Source organism: Carcharodon carcharias, chromosome 5, assembly GCF_017639515.1.
Source record: "Carcharodon carcharias isolate sCarCar2 chromosome 5, sCarCar2.pri, whole genome shotgun sequence".
Classification (NCBI taxonomy): Eukaryota; Metazoa; Chordata; class Chondrichthyes; order Lamniformes; family Lamnidae; genus Carcharodon; species Carcharodon carcharias.
In genome coordinates, this window is record NC_054471.1 from 174,616,318 (window position 1) to 174,638,478 (window position 22,161).

The following is a 22,161-nucleotide window of genomic DNA, read 5'->3' on the forward strand; positions in this document are numbered from 1 at the left end:
AGGGGGAATGTGAGGAGGAATTATTTCACCCAGAGGGTGGTGGGAATCTGGAACTCACTGCTTGAAAGGGTGGTAGAGGCAGAAACCCTCATAACATTTAAGAAGTATTTCGATGTGCACTTGTGATGCCATGGCATACAAGACCAAGTGCTGGAAAATGGGATTAGAATAGCTAGGTACTTGTTTGACCGGCACAGGCTTGATGGGCCGAAGGGCCTTTTTCTGTGCTGTAGATCTCTATGACTATATTATGCCTGGATACGTCATTGATGTGAAAATAAAGAGAGCAGAATACACAAGCTGGCAAACCCCCAAGTTAATGTAAAAAAATACAAGATGAGGCATCCACTACGCAGCAATTGAAGGAAGCCAAATAGCCATGCCCAGGGAAGGCCATGGTTTAAACTTTTTTAGGAAGTGCACAATATTCAATGTGCGAAATAACTCGTATGAACATTTATGCTAGTAACCCTCTGAAGCTTAATCTTAACCATGACATCTTTGGTGGTTGCAATGCATGGACAAACTTAAGGTACAAACATTGTCTTTAATAAAGTGTCTTTTGTTAGGTAGTGGGGGGGTTCGATGGTGGGAGGGTAAGAGATTTATTATATGCACCTGTAACTCCTAAATATACCGGGAATATGCTACATCTGTATTACTTTGGGAAGGAGGGAGAGAGCCAGCAGAAAGAATGCTGTTGCCTGTGGCTTTCTTCCTGCTGCCTACATTCCTCAGTGTATTGCGCAAGGCTGCCCTCAGCATTCACCTCCTCTATGAATAACTATGAATAAAGAGACGCAGCTGCTCAGGATCAGGTTGCGAGCCCACTCACACACCTCGCCGAACCCTCCGCCGCTTCATTGAATACCAAAGTAGCAAGAAAATAGCGCCGCCGATCAATCTTTTCCCTACTCCTGTCATTGCAAAACCAAAAGCACAGGAACTCCGCTCTTCTTTTGCACTGTTATTCTTTAGAAGGATCCTGCCGTGCCAGGGCCACTGGGTGCACTGAAAGCCCCCCCCCTCCACCACCATACCCCGAAGAGCTGCACACACACACACATACACAGAGTGTGGGTGCGGAGGGATATCACCTACTTAACCAAGTGATAGAGCGAGTGCAGCCTAATCTGATCAGCAGCGGTGACGCACGAGCTCGATTGACAGCGCTCTTATCCAATCATCCGTTGCTATCTGGGTGATTGACAGCTCAGTGGAACAGGGAAGCGGGCCATTTACTTATCAGGTTAGTGTGAGGCGCAGTGGACCGCAGTCAGCGATTGCATTGAATGAGAGTCAGTGTTGCTGACATTATTCAGATTGCAGCCACGTAAGTAATATACAGGCAGCGGAAAGATGATGTCTTATGTCGGCTGTTGCTAAAAGGGATTGGCCTGGTCCTCACGGCCATCCCTTAATATAGAGCAAAAAAAGCTGCAGATATTTATTTTCTTTGTTTCCTTTTTTTTCCGGCATATTTCGTTTTGCAAACAAAAACTCCAAAAAAATTGTGCATCCCAAGGTCGTCATCTCAACAACTGTGCAATTGCAAAGGCATCTGGAGTTTCAAAGTCATCGCTGTGTTTGGAACCTAGGCTTGGAGGAATTAAGACTGCACGGTGGGAACACGATACGATTGATCTCTTTTGTCCTTGACTGTTACTTTTTAAAAAAAAAATTATATATATATATATATACATATGCATATATAATAGGTGCTCGCCAATATCGGAAAGTACTCGCCAGCCAAAGACTTTCTCATGCGTGCGTGCAAAATAAATCTTTTAAAGTTGTACTTGGACGTTGTAAAGCAGATGCGAGAGGGTGAATGCCATACTCTTGTTTGATGATAGTTTGAGGCTATTTTGTTTCAGCTGCACAAGAGAAAGACGGCGACAGAGGGGATCGGACGCCATCTAGAGTTGGAGGGTGAGGAGTTGAGTCAATTCCCCTGTCCGTCGCCACCTGGCTGGCTTGTGTGCAAGCGCCTCGGCCAGTCAGTGTTGTGTGTGTTTTGCTGCGGCGAATGCCCTCGCGTAACCACAAGAACAAAAAGCATTGTGAGCTGGCGCTCCACGTTCCGCTTCGACAGTATCAGGGCTTTGATTGCATTGGACTGTTTGCTATAAAAGCTGCATTCATATGATCCATCCGAACAATCTATGCAAAAGACAAAAACTGTAGCAATAAACTTACAGCCTGCATTATTACTCCAAATGGTGCTTATTTTAAAATAAAGAAAACTCCTTTACTCTTACTGGGGAAAAATACAACTGGACCTACAAGTCTAGACCAAAGTGCAAGATACGGGGGAAACGCTCCTACAGTTTCTGGAGTTAAAAAGAACTCCCTAAACTTAATACAAACGTGAACGCTTGTCAGTGAAGTATTTTTTAAGTGGACTACTATTTACAGCCCCATGAGCATACAGAGATCCAGTCCAATCAGCATTGTAAGGTATGGACGATCGAGGCATAAGACTCATCACGAATATGAAGAATTATCTTGTGTGAGGACTAGTGACTGCAGCCAGAGTTTCAGCCCGAACCTAGGCTCTCCCAGCCCACCTGAAAGCCCTAACTCGTCTCATTGCATTTCTCAAATCGGACAATATCTATTGTTGGAGCCTTTAGAGGGTGACCACGTTCTTGGGGCTGTGCATTTGCATAGCGGCGAGGAGCTCGTTTGTAAGGTAAAAACAATACAATTACCGATAGCTTAACCAGTCAAACGCCATTTGGTTCAGAATCAATGACATGTGTGCACACAATACACCAGAGGCAAATGAATGAAAGTACAGCCTCTTTGTTAACGAGAAGCTTTTTTGGGGGGGAGGACTTGAGCTGTTGAATCCATGAAATTTAGTACATTTCTGGAATTTAATGTTGGGCTCGGTTTCATTCGTTAATCGCGACTTTAAAAGGGGGTATTTACTGAACTTGTAAGCTGCACCCTAAGGATAGGAAACGTATGGGCCATTGTGCTTTAAACCACAACTGCTATGGCTATAATGTAAAATGATGAATGTGTTGGGCCACTTTACCCCGACTCTGTATTGCTTCTTGTTGGAGTAGTATAGGAAATCATGCCAAATTTCACTTTTATTTTGTTTCCACAGGTATTCGATGTTGGTCGATATCAAGAAACATTGGCAGCTTATTTTTATTTGTCTGCGCACGAAAGCATCAATCAGATAACTGAAATTCTTCTAGGGGAGCAACGATCGTATGTTTTCTTTGAAAAGAGTCATGGGGATATGCATTCATTTGTTCGCACTTGCAAGAGGCTCAAAGAGGATGAAGCAGCAAGATTGTTCTATCAGATAACGTCTGCTGTAGCGCACTGCCATGACAATGGCGTGGTACTGCGAGATCTCAAATTAAGAAAATTTGTATTCAAAGACGAGGAACGGTAAGATTGGCAGCCAGTGACCGTTTCAATTCATCAAATATAATGCAAAGATTTTAATATAAACAGTGGCCCACGATTGCAGTCAGCCCGACATAGCAGTATAAAACAGCATTCTGTACTTTGTTTAAACTCTTACACTCCAACGATGTTTTGCCAATGACGGTTTTATCAGTTGGTAAATATTTAAAGTAACTTTACGTTGCTGGTTTCTGTTTAGACCATGATATCGGTGACTGAAGTCTATCTAATACAACGTTAGTAACCCTCATTAACCTTTTCATGGTTTTTTTTCCACGTGTGGCTCTCTTTTGCTTAAGCTTTCTACAGAGCCAGTGGCTATTATATTTCCTATTGAGGGTTAAAGTAGCTAAAAGTAAAGACACATAGTGACGTTGAACTTTTGTTAGATCAGCACAATGGGAACGCTGGCACTCTTCAGAAACCTGAGATAATGCTGTAGGTTCAGCTATTAATGCGCACCGGGATTCGGCAGAATTATCAAGTTGGGGACCATCACAACCACAGACCTTATTGACATGGATGGGCTGTTTTGTTACAAGATGCTGAGTGTTCTTCCCACGCAGTGAAACCTCAAACTCTTGCAGATTACAGTAACGGAAGGAGGCTTGCTTGTAGCTAACACATTTGGTGCAAAAACTTAGAACTGACTGCGTCAGCCACGTGCTGCTGCAGTGTGAGAGAGTTTGATTCCGCATCATGGACATCCACAATGCTTTACTACCCGAGTGTGCGCTAGATAGAAAATTGCTTGATTTACTACATGCCCCTTGTCCAAAGAAGCTTATTTCCGATAATGCAAGTCGGTCGACTTTAAACAATCCGCAACAGTTCGGTCATGTACTGTTTCACTTGCGCAAGTCACTTGCGATGCCTCCCTTGTGTGCACAAATATGGACCCACTCACTCTCGTGCACAAAGGAACGATGTTTGATTTCTTAGGGAGATTTGGGAAGTGGTTCCTAGCTTGCTGAAAATTAACAACCGGGTAACTGCCACGAATGCTGCTAGCTGGAATGCAGATATGTGTGTGTGTATATATATATATAGGGAAGGGCAATGCACCTTTTAATTAATAGAAGGTCCTGAACTAGTGGAATGCTTGGTACACTGTTTTCAGCACGTGTACTGTTGTACCTCTGTCTGGTGCGGTCGGTGCCTGGCTCTCCGCTGCAGCACCGCAAGAGCAGAATATCATTTTAATTATTATTTCGCTCAGCAGTCGGTGCACAGAGACTGGTGTGAGTTTGACATGCAGGCTGTAGACCTGTATTTTTCCAATTGGCAAGTTTCTAAAGTTGACTTTTGTCATAAACTCGCTTTGGGGAGAATGTTGATCTGTGTCTTTTTTTTGCGCTTCAAAACACGTCGTGGTTCCGGCCACCCTTGCTAGTGCTCAGTCTCCAGTAAGCTGCCGAAGCGTGCAGCAGCAGCATTGTATTACTCGGAGCTGTTAACATGTAAATTGCTTCGTTGTATTCAGCTCTTTTTGAGATGTGGTATTGGTGAGGTGAGGCTTACCCTGGTGGCAGGTTCCCCGAGTCTCTATGGCGACAGAAGCGTATTTCCGGCGGGTTGCTCTGCGGTCTCATTCACACAGCAATGGGAAGGCATTGGCACACGTAGTTTCCTTTCTGCTACCTACACAGCTGTTTTGCAATAATCTGGAAAGGTTTATCTTGCATGGTGTTTTTTTTTCTCTCATGTAAAAGTCTCATGCCTTCTCCATAAACCCGATTAAAACCTGCCTGGGTATAAGCCACAGGAGCGGGTGTCAGATTATGTATGCTTTTTTCTACATTAAATGAGGAGACATCAAGTTGCTCTGGTGTTATTACATTTTTAAAAATGCATTTTTAAAGGGGCACAGCAAATAGAAAACCAAATCATAACAAAGGGATCTTTAATATTACCCATAGGCACCAAACACCCCTGTCCCTGCAGTGCCCACTGCTCATGGAGACCCTCCAGCGTACTGACAGCTGCCACATGTTCCTTGTCCATACCCAGGTGGCTATGCAGAAGACAGTGGAAGGGTGGAGGAAGTCCCTATAGTTAATATAACTGCTGCAGTTCATAATGATTTAAAACTTCAGTTGAAAGCAGATCCAACAACTAATAATGTTGTTAAACCAGAAAAGGTACAAAAGACATCTGCTTGTTAAAAACCCAGCCTTGCTGGTGGAACTCTCCAGCACGGATTTTCGGATTTCCAGCATCCGCAGTTTTTTTGTTTTTATCTCCAGCTGCTTTGTCATTACACACGCCTTTCTTTTTGATAGCACTTTTTTCTTTTGTTTAGTACTGACCTTTCAGTGGTCAGTTGAAATGTCAAGTTTAAAAACTTGTCACCTAAATATTCAATATGCAATGAGATACCTAGATTTAAAAAAAAACTACAGCAACTCCAGTTTATAATTGGAGAGTTGAGGATCTGTTCACTTAGGCAGACATTGGCCAGCCATACGTTTTACTAATACTCACTGATCCTGCAAAAAGAAATTGGTGGCCAGTGCTGCTTATGTGCTGGTTCTTTGTTTTTGTTTGTTTAAAGGGGTATGTCTGCATGTCAGTTTCACCTTAAGCTACAAATTTGTTACGTTGCGAGCTGACAATGCATATGTTACAGACAAAAGAATTAACTAATCAGTTGCATAACAATTAGTCTTTATTTCAACTACTGTGTTTTGTTATGTCACCTGAGGCTTTACACATATAGCTTGTGGCATCTAGTGGTAGAAATGGAATATGCACAAGTGAACAATTTTCCTACTAGTACGGATGAGATATTTGGATGTGAAGAGTTGTTTTCAAAATTGCACTTGCTTACATTTTTAAAACAGAAGTATAGCAGCTCTAGGCAAAACTAAATCCCCAGCAGTGAACTTATGTATCTGGGTACTTTCAAAATAGTTTATATCTCACTATTTATATTTCTTGCTCTGGTTAGAGTATAGCCCTTGTTTACTTTGACCATTCAGCTAGATATGATAGTAATATCTTGCTGGGAGCTGCATTATTAATTCTAACGTTAATTTTTAAACACGTTGTCATGGGGGTAACCTTTACATAAGCTACCTGACCAAAAGGTTTCAATTCTTTTTGGGAATATCAGCCACATAACTTAACTGGTTAGAGATTCCCATGCTCCTTTTAGCCAGAGTGTTGAGAAATATTCCTGATCTCATGCAGTAGTCCTTTCCAAAGCTTAGGTTATTCACCAAATTTCATACTATGAGCCAGATTTCATGTGCAAAGTATGGGATTAATGACAACCACAGTGTGATTTAGTTTTGAACATTTTAAATGTAATATAGGTTGAAAATGGAGCATTCTGAGTATTGAATTGTGACCAATTAAACATTTGCCTGTCCTGGAAATGTAATGCATATATGGAGATATGAAAGTGCGGACTCTTAATTCATGGGAGCAGATTTTCTTGCATCTGGGGCTACTTTTTGATTATTAGATGTGTGCTGAATTGGATTGACTGGAAGCAACAAATAGAGGTGTTGCTGAGTTTCCTGGCAGGTGGTTGCCCAAGTGGTGCACTATCAGCTCATAGTATGCTGATGGAGTGACTCCCAACTGCCTCTGCCTTAGTTTGGGGTAGATGTGATGTATGAGTAGCAGAAGTCTGGCAATTCTGGTGTAATTGTTTGTCTAGAAGTGTTGGAGTTCCATAGTGGATTTGGTGCAAGGTGAAGTTGTTCTAGAAATTCAGTGTTGGTCTTGAGTTAGTAACAAATGATGGTCATTACAGGTTTTAAATTTTCTGTGTCTAATCCTTCTGACTTCAGTGGCAGGTCTGTTTGAAAACAGTGCTGGTTTTCTATGCCTCTCTAAACTTCATAGCCCCAAATATGTACGTACATTGTTAGCTGCACACCTCAGTTTCTTTTGATTTTTTATTATTAATAAATTGCCATTAGCTGGAGTGATTAGGTTGCAGAGTTTTCTTTAGCTGCCTTCAGTGATTCCATTCAGAGATTTTTTTAATATACACATCACACTTCCAGTATATCTATACTGATTCTTCTTCAATCTCCTTTTTGAGCAGCAACATTGGAGATTGGTTTGAAACTCTTGAAAGGATAATTTTGTTTCACTGACATTTTTAAGGCTGCATTTTGCACAGTTCAGTGCCTCCTGAATGGATGTTCCATTTCTTCATTGTTGGGGCTTTATTGTTGCTCTGTGATCGGTTTTCTAACTTTTTTCCACTTCACTTTTGAATATAGTGACTCATTTTGAGTGTGGCTCCTGGTACTTCGTGACTTAGCTGTTTGAGCAAGATGTTCTTTTTGTATGAGTCTTGGTGGTGAGGGTTGGTGGGCAAAACCGTGAGGGATATCACAACCAGCCCCAGTACTGATCACACAGATGCAATCTTTCCAACAACGGCCCCTGGATAATGATCAGCGGCTATTTCTCTTTTTTTTTTAATCTACCCTTGCGGCAGGGGTGATATGGATTCCTTCTTAATTTAGCTGAGTCCAGAGGTTGAACTTGTGACTGTATATGAAAAGTTTCTTGCCTGGACATGTAGCAGTATTCCATGTTTATGACATGATCTCTGGAAAAACTGGAGCTGTGATAAGCAAATGCTTAATTTTATAAGATGGCAAAATGTAATGGCTGAAATTTTTTAACCTGAGGCAGAATTCATTAAGCCTGACTCCCACTAGTCCACTGCTGTGCAAATGCTGAATGTGCGTTTAACCAGGGAGCTGTATGAGCTGAGCTTTAATGATTTCCAAATGAAGTGTTGCAACAAGGAGGAGACTGTTCTGATATCAAAATAAATTGCCAAATTGCCACATTCCTGTCCAAGTTGTGCAATCGCAATTTTTATATTTAGTTGCGTGGTGGTGTTTTGAATTATTTGATTGAATAATGCTTTGTTTATTTGTAGCACTCTTTGTACTTGCAGAGAGCTGTCATTGGTGTGGGAGTCTGCCCCATTCAGAGTAGATTGCTGCTGTAATTTGCTCCCGTTTTGTTCATATGGTCTGATTCAACAAGCAATTCCATTGTTAGAAAAGTTGTTGCCATAGTATGAATGCGATATTGTATTACTTTTTAACTCTTTATTGTATGACAGGCAAATGCTAAAAACTATCTTGTGCTTTGCTTTCGGTTCATGTAATTTTTTTAATAGCTTCCATTTTTGTCACCCTTGGGTGCCCAACAAAATATGTCTACACTATAATATCCTAGGAATTGGTGTAACAAAGAGCTCATTCTGTGATGGTCTGTGCTTTGCATTTTGTGTATAATCTCATGCACGGTGTCACTATGGAAACAAACTAAGATGGAAATCCTAAGTGCATGAAAGATTATTTTAAATATTTAAATGCTGTTCTTCAATGGTTTTTCAATAAATTTTTGCTGGTTCAGGGTAGACCACATCAATGGTTGTGGAAATTGGTTGTTTATGTATCGGATGGGCTGTATTTGAAGTGTGAAATGATTCGTTTGGTAGGGAGAACATGGAGAGACGATACAAAATAAAGGCTGCAATTCTAAAAGGTGTAGGAGCAGTGAGACCTTGGCGTATATGTGCATAAATCATTGAAGATGGCAGGACAGGTTGAGAGCGCGGTTAATAAAGCATATAGCATCCTAGGCTTTATCAATAGAGGCATAGAGCACAAAAACAAGGAAATTGTGTTAAACCTGTATAAAACACTAGTTCAGCCTCAACTGATGTAGTATGTCTAGTTCTGGGCAACATGCTTCAGGAAGAATGTGAAGGCCTTGGAGATGGTGCAAAAAAGATTCTCAAAAATGGTTTTGGGGATGAGTAACTTCAGTTATGTAGATTGGAGAATTTGGGACTGTTTTCCTTGGAGAAGAGAAGGTTGAGGAGAGATTTGATGGAGATATTCAAAATCATAAGGGATCTGGAGAGAGTAGATTAGGAGAAACTGATCCCATGGTGGAAGGATCAAGAACCAGAGAGCACAGATTTACAGTAATTGACAAAAGAAGCAAAGCCGACAGGAAAAACATTTTCGTGCTGCGAGTGGTCAGGATCTGGAATGCATTGCCTAGTTGTATAAATTGTTGAAGCTATACTGTGAGTCTCCCAGTTTAATGGGTGGATTACAGGCAATATTGAATTGGAAACTGAAGTGCCATTATTATCCCATGAGTAAGAAGGAAATGTTATGTGATTTCTCTGGTTTTACTTGAAGTCCAAACATTATCAAGTCTTGTGCATGTTAATTTTATAAGCTAGGTTTGTAATGAGTTGGAAGTGTCCAGAGTTCTCCATGTAAGGTAATGTTCTTCTCTTCAGAAGGGATTGCCTGTTATATTAAATCTCTTCAATATAGAATTTTGTGTAAAAAAAAAGTGTGCCATTATTTCAATGTTATCTCCTATGATTTACCTTTTTTAAAATGTTAATTCAGAATATTTTGTAATTTCCTTTTGGTATATGGAGCTGACCGTGCTGCTAGCATAATTTCCTGTCTCTGAAGTTTGTAGCCAAGAACCATAGAAAAGTTAGGAGAAAGAGTACATTCAGCCCATCGTGTCTGTGACAATCAAGAAGAGAAAGAAACTAGCTACTCATTTTAATCCCGCTTTCCAGCACCTGGTCAATACCCTTGTAGGTTACAGCACGTCAGACGCAGATCCAGGTACTTTTAAATTAGTTGAGCATTTCAGCCTCAGCCACCAACTTAGGCAGTGAATTCCAGACACCCATCACCCTCTGGGTGAAAATGTTTTTCTTCCTGTCCTCTAATCCTTCTACCGATCACGTTAAATCTATGTCCCCTGGTAATTGTCCTCTCAGCCAGGGGAAATAAGTCTTTTCTGTCTACCCTATCTAGATCTCTCATTATTTTGTACACCTCAATTAGGTCACCCCTTAGCCTCCTCTGTTTGAAGGAAAATCATCCTGGTCTACCTAAACTCTCCTCATAGCTGCAATTTTCAAGCCCGGCAATATCGTTGTAAATCTCCTCTGCAGAGCAATTATGTCCTTCCTGTAATGTGGTGACCAGAACTGTACACAAAACTCCAGCTGTGGCCTTACCAGCATTTTACAGTTCATCATTACATCCTTGCTTTTATATTCACTACCATGCCCAATAAAGGAAAGCGTTCCATATACTTTTTTGTCCACCTGTGCTGCCATCTTCAAGGACCTGTGGACATGCACTCCAAGGTCTCTCTCTTCCTCAACCCCTCTCAATGACTTTCTGTTTATTGAGTATTCCCTTGCTTTGTTTTCCCTCCCCAAATGCATTAAATTCCATTATGCCACTTCTCTGCCGTTCAACCAAACCATTAATATCATTCTGAAATCATGAGTTATCTCTGTCACTATCAACTACATGGCCAATTTTTGTATCATCTGCAAATTTCCTGATCATGCCTCCCATATTTAAGTCTAAATCATTAATATATACAACAAACAGCAAGGGCCCCAACACTGAGCCCTGTGGAACACCACTGGAAACCGTTTTCAATTCACAAGAACATCCACCTTTTTGTTTCCTGTCACTGAGCTAATTTTGCATCCAACCTGCCACCTTCCCCTGTATCCCTTGAGATCTCACTTTCCTGACCAGTCTGCCATGTGGGACCTTGTCAAATGCCTTATCAAAATCCATTCAGACAACATCCACTGCACTGCCCTCATCAATCCTCCTTGTTACTTCCTCAAAAAAATTCTATTAAGTTAGTAAGACACAATTGTCCCCTAACAAAACCATGTTGACTATCCCTGATCAACCCACGCCTTTCTAAGTGACCAGTTTATCCTGTGTCTCGGAATTGTTTCCAATAATTCGCCCACCGTCAAAGTCAGACTGACTGGCCTATAATTTTCTGCCCTATCCCGTGCACCTTTTTTAACTAATGGTACAACGTTCACAGACCTCCAGTCCTCTGGGACCTCACCTGTATCTAGTGAGAATTGGAAAATTATCCTCAGAGTATCTGCTGCTTCCTCCCTGGCTTCCTTCAATAGGCTGGGATACAATGCATCTGGCCCTGATGACTTATCCACCTTCAAGAATGCCAGTCCCTCCAATACTTCCTCTCTCACTATGCTTATTGCAGCTAATATTCCACATCTCTTTAACTAGAATGTCTGCATCATCCCTCTCCTTAGTGAAGACAGAGACAAAGATCTCATTGAGAACCCTGCCCACATCATCTGCATCAACCCACAGGTTACCATGTACACCTTTGATAGGCCCAACCCTTTCCTGTTATTCTCTTGCTCTTGACGTACTGGATTTTCTTTGATTATATCTGCTAATATTTTTTCATACCCTCTCCTTGCTTTCCTAATTTCCATTTTTACTTCACCCCTGTATTTTTTATACTACTTTAGGCTTTCTACAGTATTAAGTCATTTGTGACTGTCATAAGCTTTCTTATCCTGCTTTATCTTGGCCGGTATGCTTATGGATAACCAGGGGGCTCTATATTTGGCAGTACCACCGTTTTTTCTTTGTGGGACCTGTCTACACTCTGCCCATAGAATCTAGCCTTTGCCTCCCCCTGATTTGACAATTTTACCTTCTAATAGCTGTAACAAGTACATTCTTGCCAGCTCACCCCTCAGCTTTGTAAAATTTGTCCTCCCCCAATTTAGAACTTATACTCCTGTTCTATCTTTGTCCTTTTCCATAATGATGCTAAATCTAGCTATCAACATCAAGAGGTAAGATAGTTGACCTGCTGTGCCTGCCATCTCTGGTGGATTGCAAGTAGTGAGGGACATTTTGATTCACGTTCTTTTTTCTGTTGTTCCTGAGGAACTGCCTAGTTCCTGCTTTGAGAGTGGGAATTGGATGTGAGAGGAGCCAGAAGGAACATTAATGTCATTTGACTTCCATTTCATCCCTTTTATGGTTAAAAGCTTATTCTTGAAGCCTCTAACTTTACAAGTGGTAGGAACAGATTACAGTTCTAGCTAATATGTCTAGGCATAGAAGTCCCATGCTCATAGCACAGAATAGTATTAGTTTTTGTGGCTCCTTCACTTAACATATTTGTACACAGCTTTTAGCAAAATGTACCCAGAAATTAGGTAATGAAGCAGGAGATTTGAAATGGACAGCCAGAAGCTATATTCTGCTAATGTGAAAAGCAGAAATTTCAAGTCTACTGTATCTAGGGTCTGTATTTGCACCCATTTATGGAGTAAGCAAAAAAGATCCAGCCTGTCAATTTCTAATTAGTGCAGCATGTTGTATATTGGGCAGTTTCTTTGAAATGCTAGAGCATATTAGCTTGGCAAGATGTTATGTCTTTTTTTCTTCTGTTGTAGGACTCGAGTAAAGCTGGAAAGCTTGGAGGATGCTTATATCTTGAATGGTGAAGTCGATGCTCTCTCAGACAAGCATGGATGCCCAGCTTATGTGAGCCCCGAGATCCTTAACACCAATGGCAGCTACTCTGGTAAGGCAGCTGATGTTTGGAGTCTAGGTGTAATGCTGTACACAATGCTTGTTGGACGATATCCCTTCCATGATGTGGAACCAAGTTCACTCTTCAGCAAGATTCGACGTGGCCAGTTTAACATTCCAGAAACTCTCTCCCCACGGGCGAAATGCCTTATCCGTAGCATTTTGCGTCGTGAGCCTTTGGAAAGGCTGACATCCCGGGAAATCTTGGACCATCCCTGGTTTGCCTCTGATTTTGCAGCTTCTAGTTCCGGATATGGTGCTAATGAAAAAGAAGCAGTTGATCAACTGGTACCTGATGTGAATATGGATGTTGAGTTGGACCCATTTTTCAACTGAGTTTACCCATAGGTTGGGTGTCGTCAAGAAGATATTAACAGCTGGTACCCACCACATGGCGTCCTTCCTGAACTGATTAATGGTACCCTGAATTGACCTAGCTTGGTAGCAAAAGTGGTGCAGATGTACAGTGACTTAAATGACTAGCAGAGTGGGACTCCTAAGGTTAACATGTAGCACAAGTAATCAGGTGGTTCTGCTATCAAGTTAGATTGATTGATCGGAAGGAAAAGGCAGTGTAAAATGTTGCAGCTTCTCATCTCATAGAGCCACGGAGAGCGCTGAATACTGCACACATGCATAATTGTGCAGCTCATCACTCATTTTATAATGGTTGCAAATCACAAATAGAAACTTAATTAGCCTCGGCACACAATGTAACACATTGGCATCGCACTGTTAGATTATTTTACTTCTCTCATTATTCAGGGAATGTACAATCCTCCTGTAAGAGTCTCCTAAATTTTTTCTGATGTTTTAACATTTTATTCAATGTGATTCATTGAAAAAAATTTAGGTGCACATAAACCGACCATAAAATGCGGGTGCTAAAATAAAATTTCTGCTTGTGTTTATATGTAGCTATTTTCATTATCTTGTGTAATTTTTTTTTCAGAATATACTAAATATTGTCAGAAAATGAGCATGTTAATGCTCAGTTCCCTAAGAGGGAAAACTGTTTTCTGTTGAGTGTATAGTACTTCAATGCAGGTTGGCAGGAACTATTGAAATTAAATTTCATATGTAACTTCACTGGTAAGGAAGCCCATATTGGCAAACATTCAGGGTTTGAAATACACCTGCTGGAACCATTATACTAGTGTAAAGAAAATAGTGTCCTATCCAATGATAGTGTGTTTATTTTAGACTTCAATATCCTACAAGTATTAAAATGTATTTTAAATTTCCCTACGTTTTCACTGCTCATTTGTCCTTTCTTCTACAGCTAGGTAACAACTGCCTCGGGCTGTGCAAAGGTATGGTAATGAAGCCAAGCTATCATGTACCAGGCAATTTTTATCTAGCCCTCTTGAGACCAATCAAATATTGTTTTTTTTTAAAGTGAATGCACACTGACTAAAACAGTAACAAGGATTGTCACAAATCATAGATCTTTGTTTTTGGCAGCTGAAAAGTAGACTTTTTGAACACATCTCACTACTTTTGGCTCTGATCTATTGAGTTGGCGAACAAGTCAACTTATTGGTGAGTGTTTGCTCATTTAATCAGCAAAATGTTTGTCTGTCTTGTCCTGCTGCAAACACAGGACCTCCTTGTGTGACAAAGACTTAACAAAAAATCTTGTACAAGTGTTAAGCACCTATAATTGAGTAATATCACAAAACAAATAAGTTTAAGCTATTGCACGAGTGAATGAGTGACTGGTTAGTGGTCTAATATTCTGTTCCGTGGCTTGGTGCTATATAGTTTAATGAATTCTGAAATTGAATCCTGGATTGAATATTCAGTCTGTTCTGACAATTCAAAGTTATTTTAATAAAATAGATTTTGAATTGAAATTAAATGGGTTGAAATTAATAAGAATAGACTGCAATTGTTAATAAAATTGTTCCTGTTACTTGAAGGTTGTGCTGCCATGAGGCGCCCTATCTGCTGTCTGAAAAACTTATGGTGCCTGGGACTGACCAATCATGAATATCTGCCATTGTTAGGAATCCACTTATCAAGTGGGTTCCCTTCACATTGAGCTCAGTGTGATACAGTTACATGCGTAAACATCAGTTGTTCATTTACACAATTTCCTTTTTAAGTGTGGTTGTAAAGGCATAATATGCCTAGATTTAAATTGTCAAGTTGTATGGTTCAGCAAAAAAATTGGAATAATACTTGGCAGTTAAAGTGGAGTAAGTTACTTATTGCCTATGGTTAAAATAGTGAAAATAAAGTATAAATATGACTTTTTTAACAATTATATTCAAATGCAAGCACATTTATGGACCTATATTTGTAACATTATTGAGCACAGGCAAATCTGCAGTGTGTATTTCAAACCCTGGATAGGTTGTAGATTTTTTAATTTTAGCTTGTCAAATTACTTTTCTGCTTTCAAATTGCTATATATTAGAAATTTCTTACCTTGCATACTTTTCTCCTGTGTTGTCTCCAGTACCTCGGTTGTTTGATTACTGCCTGTACCAGTTCTGTGAAATGGTCATGTTCTTGGGTAGGTATACATGGACTCTGTAGTACGTATCTGTTAACTTGAATTTGTGCTTTTATAGTATGTTGCATGTACGTACAGCTACTTGACCTATTTGGCTTATGGATGCTATTGCCTGCATTTCAGGAGAGCTTGTATATGCCAATTAAAAACACAGAAGAGGATGGTTAATTAAAGTTCTCATTTGGGGGGAGGGGGGGTGGGGGGGAAGCTGCAGCTGACCTGCCAAGTGTTAATTTAAAATTTTTCAAAATAATCATGAAAAAAATGGGAGTGAATTATATTCACTCTGTGGATGGTGCTATGTTGAGAAGGATTACTTGTTTTTGTTTCGATCTAAAGTGGAAGGGGAACAGAGGAGACTGCATGGTGGGTTTTACTGCCTCTGGTGTTTATTGTATTTGGTTTGATGTTTTGTCCTAATCTTCTCCTTCAGTAAATAAATTTGTGAATTGCACAACTAACTGAGTGCTCCTATTTCTTCTGAATTAGTATATGTTTTGGTTATATTCTTTTGTGACCAAAAAGTGGCAACCCTTCAACCAATGGTTTCAACTCTACTCTTGGGAGGGTGAGAGAGATGCAGTGGGATATGCATGAAGATTGAGGGGGCGAGCATTTCCTTTAACACCCACCGTTTCGCTGTAGTTAAATGTTGTGTTTGGGCAGAGGCCATGCTCATATTACACGGCTATCCAATTTGTGTGGCATTATCCATACGGACTTCTGAATAATTTTACTTAGGTTTAATCTGCTAATTTGTACCATTCATTCACACATTACAGTTTGTGTGAGCTTGTTGCGTGCAAATTGGCTTCCACGTTTCCTAAATCACCGCAGTGACAATATTTCAAAAGCACTCTGGACTATAAAATATCTTTGGGATGTTCTGTGGTTGTGAAAGGCACTAAATAAATGAAGTTTTTTAAAATAAATTTTGTTGAGTGGGCTTTTGAATCGCGTCACTTCTGTCAATGTGCTAATTATTTTCTTTTTCCTTTTGCCTTTCTCAACTGTCCCAAATAAGCCGACTTCCAGTGTGACCAATTGTTTGTATCTGTTGGTCCTACTGAAGGCACTTTAAGCTTGGATGAATGGGTGATATATTACCCTAATATACTCCTTGCATAATAACTAAATGCCTTTTGAAATTCCTTCTTGTGAGGTCTAAAATTTAAACTGATCAAACCAACATCCGCTGTTTGCTGTCAGGAACTGAGTTATTTGTTAACTGACTCAATGTTGAGTATCTGCAATCCTGCTCTAATGTTGTAATTTTTGATGAACTGGATTTCCTGGAGTCAGGTTATTTGCATAAATGTTGAGTGCACATAACAGAATGGGCTCATCTCGAGTGTCTGGAGATGCTGTGAAGTGCAAGGCTTGCAGGTCATATGACCAAACTGTTAGAATCAGTTTATAAGAGCACATAAGTTAACGGACAGCCAACTTAATTTTGGCAGCTTGCCATCTTCTGGAATGTTCTAGGCTAGGAAAACTCTTGTGAACTCCATAAATGCCATTCCAATCAATTGGACACCAACATCTTCCTGATGCTAAGTTACTTTGAGGCAGAGGAGGTGGGAGCAGTGGAAATTCCAGCTGATGCCATTCTACTAGTCTTGCCTAATTTTGAATGCCAGGTTTCCAGGAGGGCGGGTAGAACTTTGCTCTGTTTCTGGAGCGGCTGTGGTGTCAAGAACAGAAGGCCATTCAGCCTGTTCTAACATTTCAATACGATCATGGCTGACTGAACACTTCAGTGCCTTTTACCCACACTATCCCCATAACTCTTTTTACGTTATTGTTAATCAGAAATCTATCAATCTCTACCTTAAACATACTCAAGGACTGAGCTTCCATGGCCCTCTGGAGTAGAGAATTCCAAAGATTTGCAACCCTCTGAGTAAAGAAATTACTCCATATCTCTGTCCTAAGTGGCTTCCCCCTTTATTTTGAAATTGTGTCCCCTAGTTCTGGACTCCCCAACCAAGGGAGCATCTCACCTGCATCTACCCTGTCTATTCCTTTTAAAATATTTTGTAGGTTTCAATAAGATCATCTCTCATTCTTTGGAAATCTAGAAATTATAAGACCAGTTTGCCCAATCTCTCTTCATAGGGCAGTCCCGCCATCCCTGGAACAAGTCTGGTGAACTTTCGTTGCACTCCCTCTACAACAATAATATCCTTTTGAGGTAAGGGGACCAAAACGTGTCTCACTACTCCAGGTGTGGCCTAACCAAACTTTTATACAATTGAAGAAAGACTCACCACTCCTGTACTCGCATCCTCTTGCAATAAAGGCTGACGTTCCATTAGCATTCCTAATTGCCTGCTGCAACTGCATGTTAGCCTTCAGTGCCTTACAGACAAGGACACCCAGCTGGTGGAAGCTCCTGCCAGCTGCAGAAACTAGTATTACTGGCTCGCTCTACTTTTCAGTTTTCACCCCCCATCACCTGTGGGAAACTGACACATGCCACAGTTCTGAGGAGGTTTGGATGACCTTGTCTAGTATTTTTTAGGAAATTCCTTAACTGATCCTGAAAATTGGTAAGAAATTTGAAGAGACACAACCATACAGAAATAAGATACCTCTCCCGAATGTAACAGCAGTATTTCATGAATTTTCTTAATCCTTTTTTTGATGAAGAGATGGTTGAAATGATAATCCAGTTATCCCGAGTAGTTTTTATTTTTTAAAAGCAAGATCTACTTTCTAAAGTTAGAAAAGCAAGGGCAGAATTTTGAGGTCGTTGGGCGGGCATAGTGGGCAGGCCTGGGAGCGGCTAGGAAATTGTTTGCTGCCCTGTGATTGCCCTGCACCCCCCACCCACCGACCGCGATTTGACGCTGCTGGGCCAATCAAGGCTCGCCCAGCATGAAACGTGGCTCCTCGCTGGTCGGCAAGCGGCGGGCGGGGTAAAAGGACCCTTCTGCCACCAGGTCCAATGGTGGCCTGGCAGCCGGTTTACGACTGGCACAGTCAGGCCCTGCCAGTGGCGAGAACTCCAGTGTTGTCAGCAGGTGAGTGTAAATTATGGACAGTAACGTGGCTGCAGACGGCAGGCAGGAGGGCAGATCGGGTGGGCACTCGGTGTTTGGGGGTGGGGGGTCTCTTTCCTTTCTCCGCCGCCCCCCCCCCCCCCCCCCCCCCACCCACCCCCCCCCCACCCCCACACCCCAACTCCCTGGTTTTCTGATGATTGCCTTGCAGCCCTCCTGGAGGAGGTGACTGTCAGTGGGGCACCAGATGGAAGGAGGAGGCTACCACACCTAATGAAAAGTGCTTGGGAGGAGGTGGCAGTGCTGGTTAGCAGCCAAGATGTGGTGCAGCACACCTGGGCCTAGTGCCGCAAAAGGTTTTAAACGTTGCCCCCCCCCCCCCGCCCATGGAACTCAAGGGTGTTAGAGTCAGAGTGCCAATTGTCAATGATGTTGAAGCTGGCAAAGTGGGTGAGCCCTGACTGCTTGGACTGAGTGCCTTGCGGCTCGAGGGCCATGACACTGATGTGCCAGGCAAGGTATTCATCAGGTGGGGTTAGCCAGGCTGCAATGGGGCTGCAGGTAGAGAGTGGACTAATCTATGCTCCTCTGACCTTTCAGGAGAAGATGAGCCATAAGAGCATTGGGCGGAGGCCCAGCTAACCTAATCATAATCAGATACGAGCAGGACGCCTTGGACCTGGACCTTGGCGCCACAGACCTTGGTCAACCAGCCGTGGAGAGGTAGGGTGCCTGACGAAGGTAAGAGTGTTGTGCACAGAGGTGAGTTTTGGATAGAGCAAACATTCTTGTTTAGTCTCTTCATTGATAGGAGCCTCGAACCTGATCATTGAAAGATGAAGGCAACATTATGCACATCTCCATGGTTTCACCTGGCATGCACAGTGACAGTGTGATGACTTAAACTAATGACATGCCATTATTCTCCCTTAGGTTTGCCATCACGCGCCCAATCACAGAACCCTGAAGACCCACCCCTGATGCCAGAGGCCCACCAGGCTCCAGAAGCACCTGAGTCACACTTGCTCTCTGAACCAGACACCAGCGCAGGTACCAGCACCTCGGTGGACATTAGATCTTTGGCTAAAATGTAAGTTCACAGCAGTGAGGGCACTTCACACTCACTTGGTGCAGGCAGAGGCAGTGTGTGCCTAGGGTGCTGGCAGTTGGAGGACTACTGGAGACCAGGACGATGCTGAGTTGCAGGCAGATGAGGAGCCTCTAGAATCTTCCATTAGGCGTCAGATACTGGAAGTCTATTGAGGTGTCCGGGAGGATCTGGCAGAGATCCATGAGGGTGTGCGTGCCATGGCCCCCATTATGAGGAATCCATGCAGAGCATGAGCACTGTGGTGATCCTCATGGCCGAGTGCAATGCCTCCTCCGTTGAGGGTGGCAAAGCTCATTAAGGGGCAGCTCCAGTAACAGAATCAGGGGCTTCTGGGGTTGTGTGCTCAGACCTGCAAGCCCTCATACAGGCACTGACGTCGTGCTCCGTGTCTGTGTGGGAGATGGATGGGGCACCCTGTATCCCAACTAGGTGCCCTTCCAGCAATGGTGAGCAGGGAGGTTCAGAGTGGCCTCTTGGCGAGCAAGCTGCCTGTTGTCTCTGTGGGGTCCTCTCGGGACCCTCTGGAGGACAGCAGCAGCTCCTCTGCCAGTGACTGAGGCTGCAGTGACTAGGAAGATGCCAGCCATGGCACTAACCACTCCCTCCCAGGTGGGGCCAGCACAGGCACGACTGGCCAGAGGTTGGTCACCAAGGCCAACAAAACACCAGAGTCAGTAGGCTGCCTCTAATGCTGGTGCCAGCAAGGGGGGAACCACAAAGACGCAGCACTCGCAAACAAAAGCACCATAAGCACGAGGGACTGGTCATGGTGACCTTCTGTTGTGCAACGTTGTTTATTTTAATTGGTCTAGGAAGACCAGAGAAGGTTCTGTTAATTTGACTGTCAACATGAGAGAAATTTTCTTTTGTCATAATGGCCTGAGAATGCTTCACCTTTTTTTAATTAATATGGTGCAGGGTACACCAGTAAGTAATGCTGGACATGAGGTTTGAAACTTTATTGCACAGGCACTGAATGGACTTTGGGGTTAAATGACAGGGTCATCTCAGACATCCGGGATGGAGGCGGCAGCACTGGCATGAGGTTGAAGCAAATCTTTGGTAGCCTAGCTGAAGGAGCGCTGGATCAAGGCGTGCCTGCCTCCCTGAAGGATACAGAGATCTGCCTGCACGCCCTCAGTGTTCTCCTCACTGTGCTCCTCTTCTGACTCACTACTGCATTCATCATCTGTGGCCTGTGCAGCTGTGGCAAGATCCTCTTGCTCCAGTGCGTCCCTCCTTACCAGTGCTACATTGTGGAGAGCATACATGCAACCACCTTTGTGACAGCCGCTCAGGGGGGTATTGCAGTGCCCTCCCTAAATGGTCCAGGCATCGGAAGCAAATCTTGAGAAGCCCTATGGTCCTCTCTGTCACTGCCCTTGTGGAGGCATGACTCGTAACACTTCTTGGGTGGCAGAGAGGCGTCATGAGCCGCCTTTTCAAGGGATAGCCCTTGTCACCCAACAGCCATCCGTCCAGTTGGGCTGGAGCACTGAAGAGCCTTGACAACTGGGAGTGTCTCAGGATGTAAGCACCATGGGCTGCCTGGGTACATTGCACAGACTTGCAGAATCTGCACCCTGTGATCTCACACTATCTGCACGTTCATGGAGTAGAAGCCCTTCCTGTTGATGAAGGCACCGGGCTCACCCGCTGGTGCCTTGATGGCCACATGTGTGCAGTCGATTGCACCTGCACGTGGAGGAACCCAGCAATTGTTGCAAAGCCTCTGGCTCGCTCAGCCTGGCTGGCCTCATCCATTGGTAAAGAATAAAGGTCAGGACCCACCTGAACAGAGCTTCTATCACCAGCTTGAATCAACTGTGGGCAGCTGATTGGGAGACTCCACACAGATTCCCCACTGACCCCTGGAAAGAGCCGGTGGCATAGAAGTTGAGGGCCATTGCGGCCTTCAGAGCCACTGGCATCGGGTGTCCACCCACAGTCGGAGCTGATCTCAGGCCCAATCACCTGTCAGATGGAGGTCACTGTCACCTTTGAGAGGTGGAGCCTCCTTCGGCATTGCACCTCGGACATATTGAGGTAGCTGCATCGCTGCCTGTAAACCCTGGCAGCAGGATAGTGGCATCTTTTGCAGCCACTAACGCCTTGGACTACCTGCTGGCCCTGCACCCATTGTGCCTGTGCCTCTCCTCCCACAGATCCCTCCCCCTGGAGGCTGCACTGGGACATCTGGCCTCGTCTCCCTTCTGTCTGTCTCCCTCTACCTCCTCAGAGGAGGTGCCACCAGTGAAAACCACGAACCCGTTTCCAGGGTAACAGAAGGCTGTCTGATACTTGGAAGGGTTCACACAGTCTGAATCCTCTGGAGGTCTTTGGAGACACCAATGAGTCCTGAATGAAGCCTAGAAATGCTTCCAATGAAGCCCGGAACAGATGAAGCTGCCAAGTACCAGTAAGCCACTAGCAGCAAACTATCTACCAAGCTCCTCCCTACTCTCACTGGCGGACAATGCTGCTGACTCTCTTCATGCTGCCCTTGGATGAGGTTTTTGAAATTGAGCAGGCAGGCAGCCCACGTTTTGCCTATGCAACAAGAGCAAAATCCCATAGGCAATGGAAACTTGCCATTAATTGAATTTATTGTCCATTAAGTGGCCTGTTAATTAATGGTGGGCATGGCTTCGG

At 43.1% G+C, this 22,161-nt stretch overlaps 1 protein-coding gene across 4 annotated transcripts; it reads left to right on the forward strand.

Annotated features, from left to right (window-relative positions):
* Positions 1-1,273: 1,273 nt before the first annotated feature.
* trib2 (tribbles pseudokinase 2) lies at positions 1,274-15,846 on the forward strand. Of its 4 annotated transcripts, XM_041188412.1 has the most exons (5): positions 1,274-1,333; positions 1,526-1,622; positions 1,878-2,695; positions 3,122-3,414; positions 12,734-15,846. In XM_041188412.1, the coding sequence occupies exons 3-5, from the start codon at positions 2,423-2,425 to the stop codon at positions 13,206-13,208; spliced, it is 1,041 nt and encodes a 346-aa protein (XP_041044346.1). In that variant the 5' UTR covers positions 1,274-1,333; positions 1,526-1,622; positions 1,878-2,422; the 3' UTR covers positions 13,209-15,846. The 4 variants fall into 4 exon arrangements, with proteins under 4 accessions (XP_041044346.1, XP_041044345.1, XP_041044344.1 ...); XM_041188411.1 differs by having other exon boundaries at positions 1,274-1,622; XM_041188410.1 differs by having other exon boundaries at positions 1,526-2,695.
* The last annotated feature ends 6,315 nt before the right edge of the window (positions 15,847-22,161 follow it).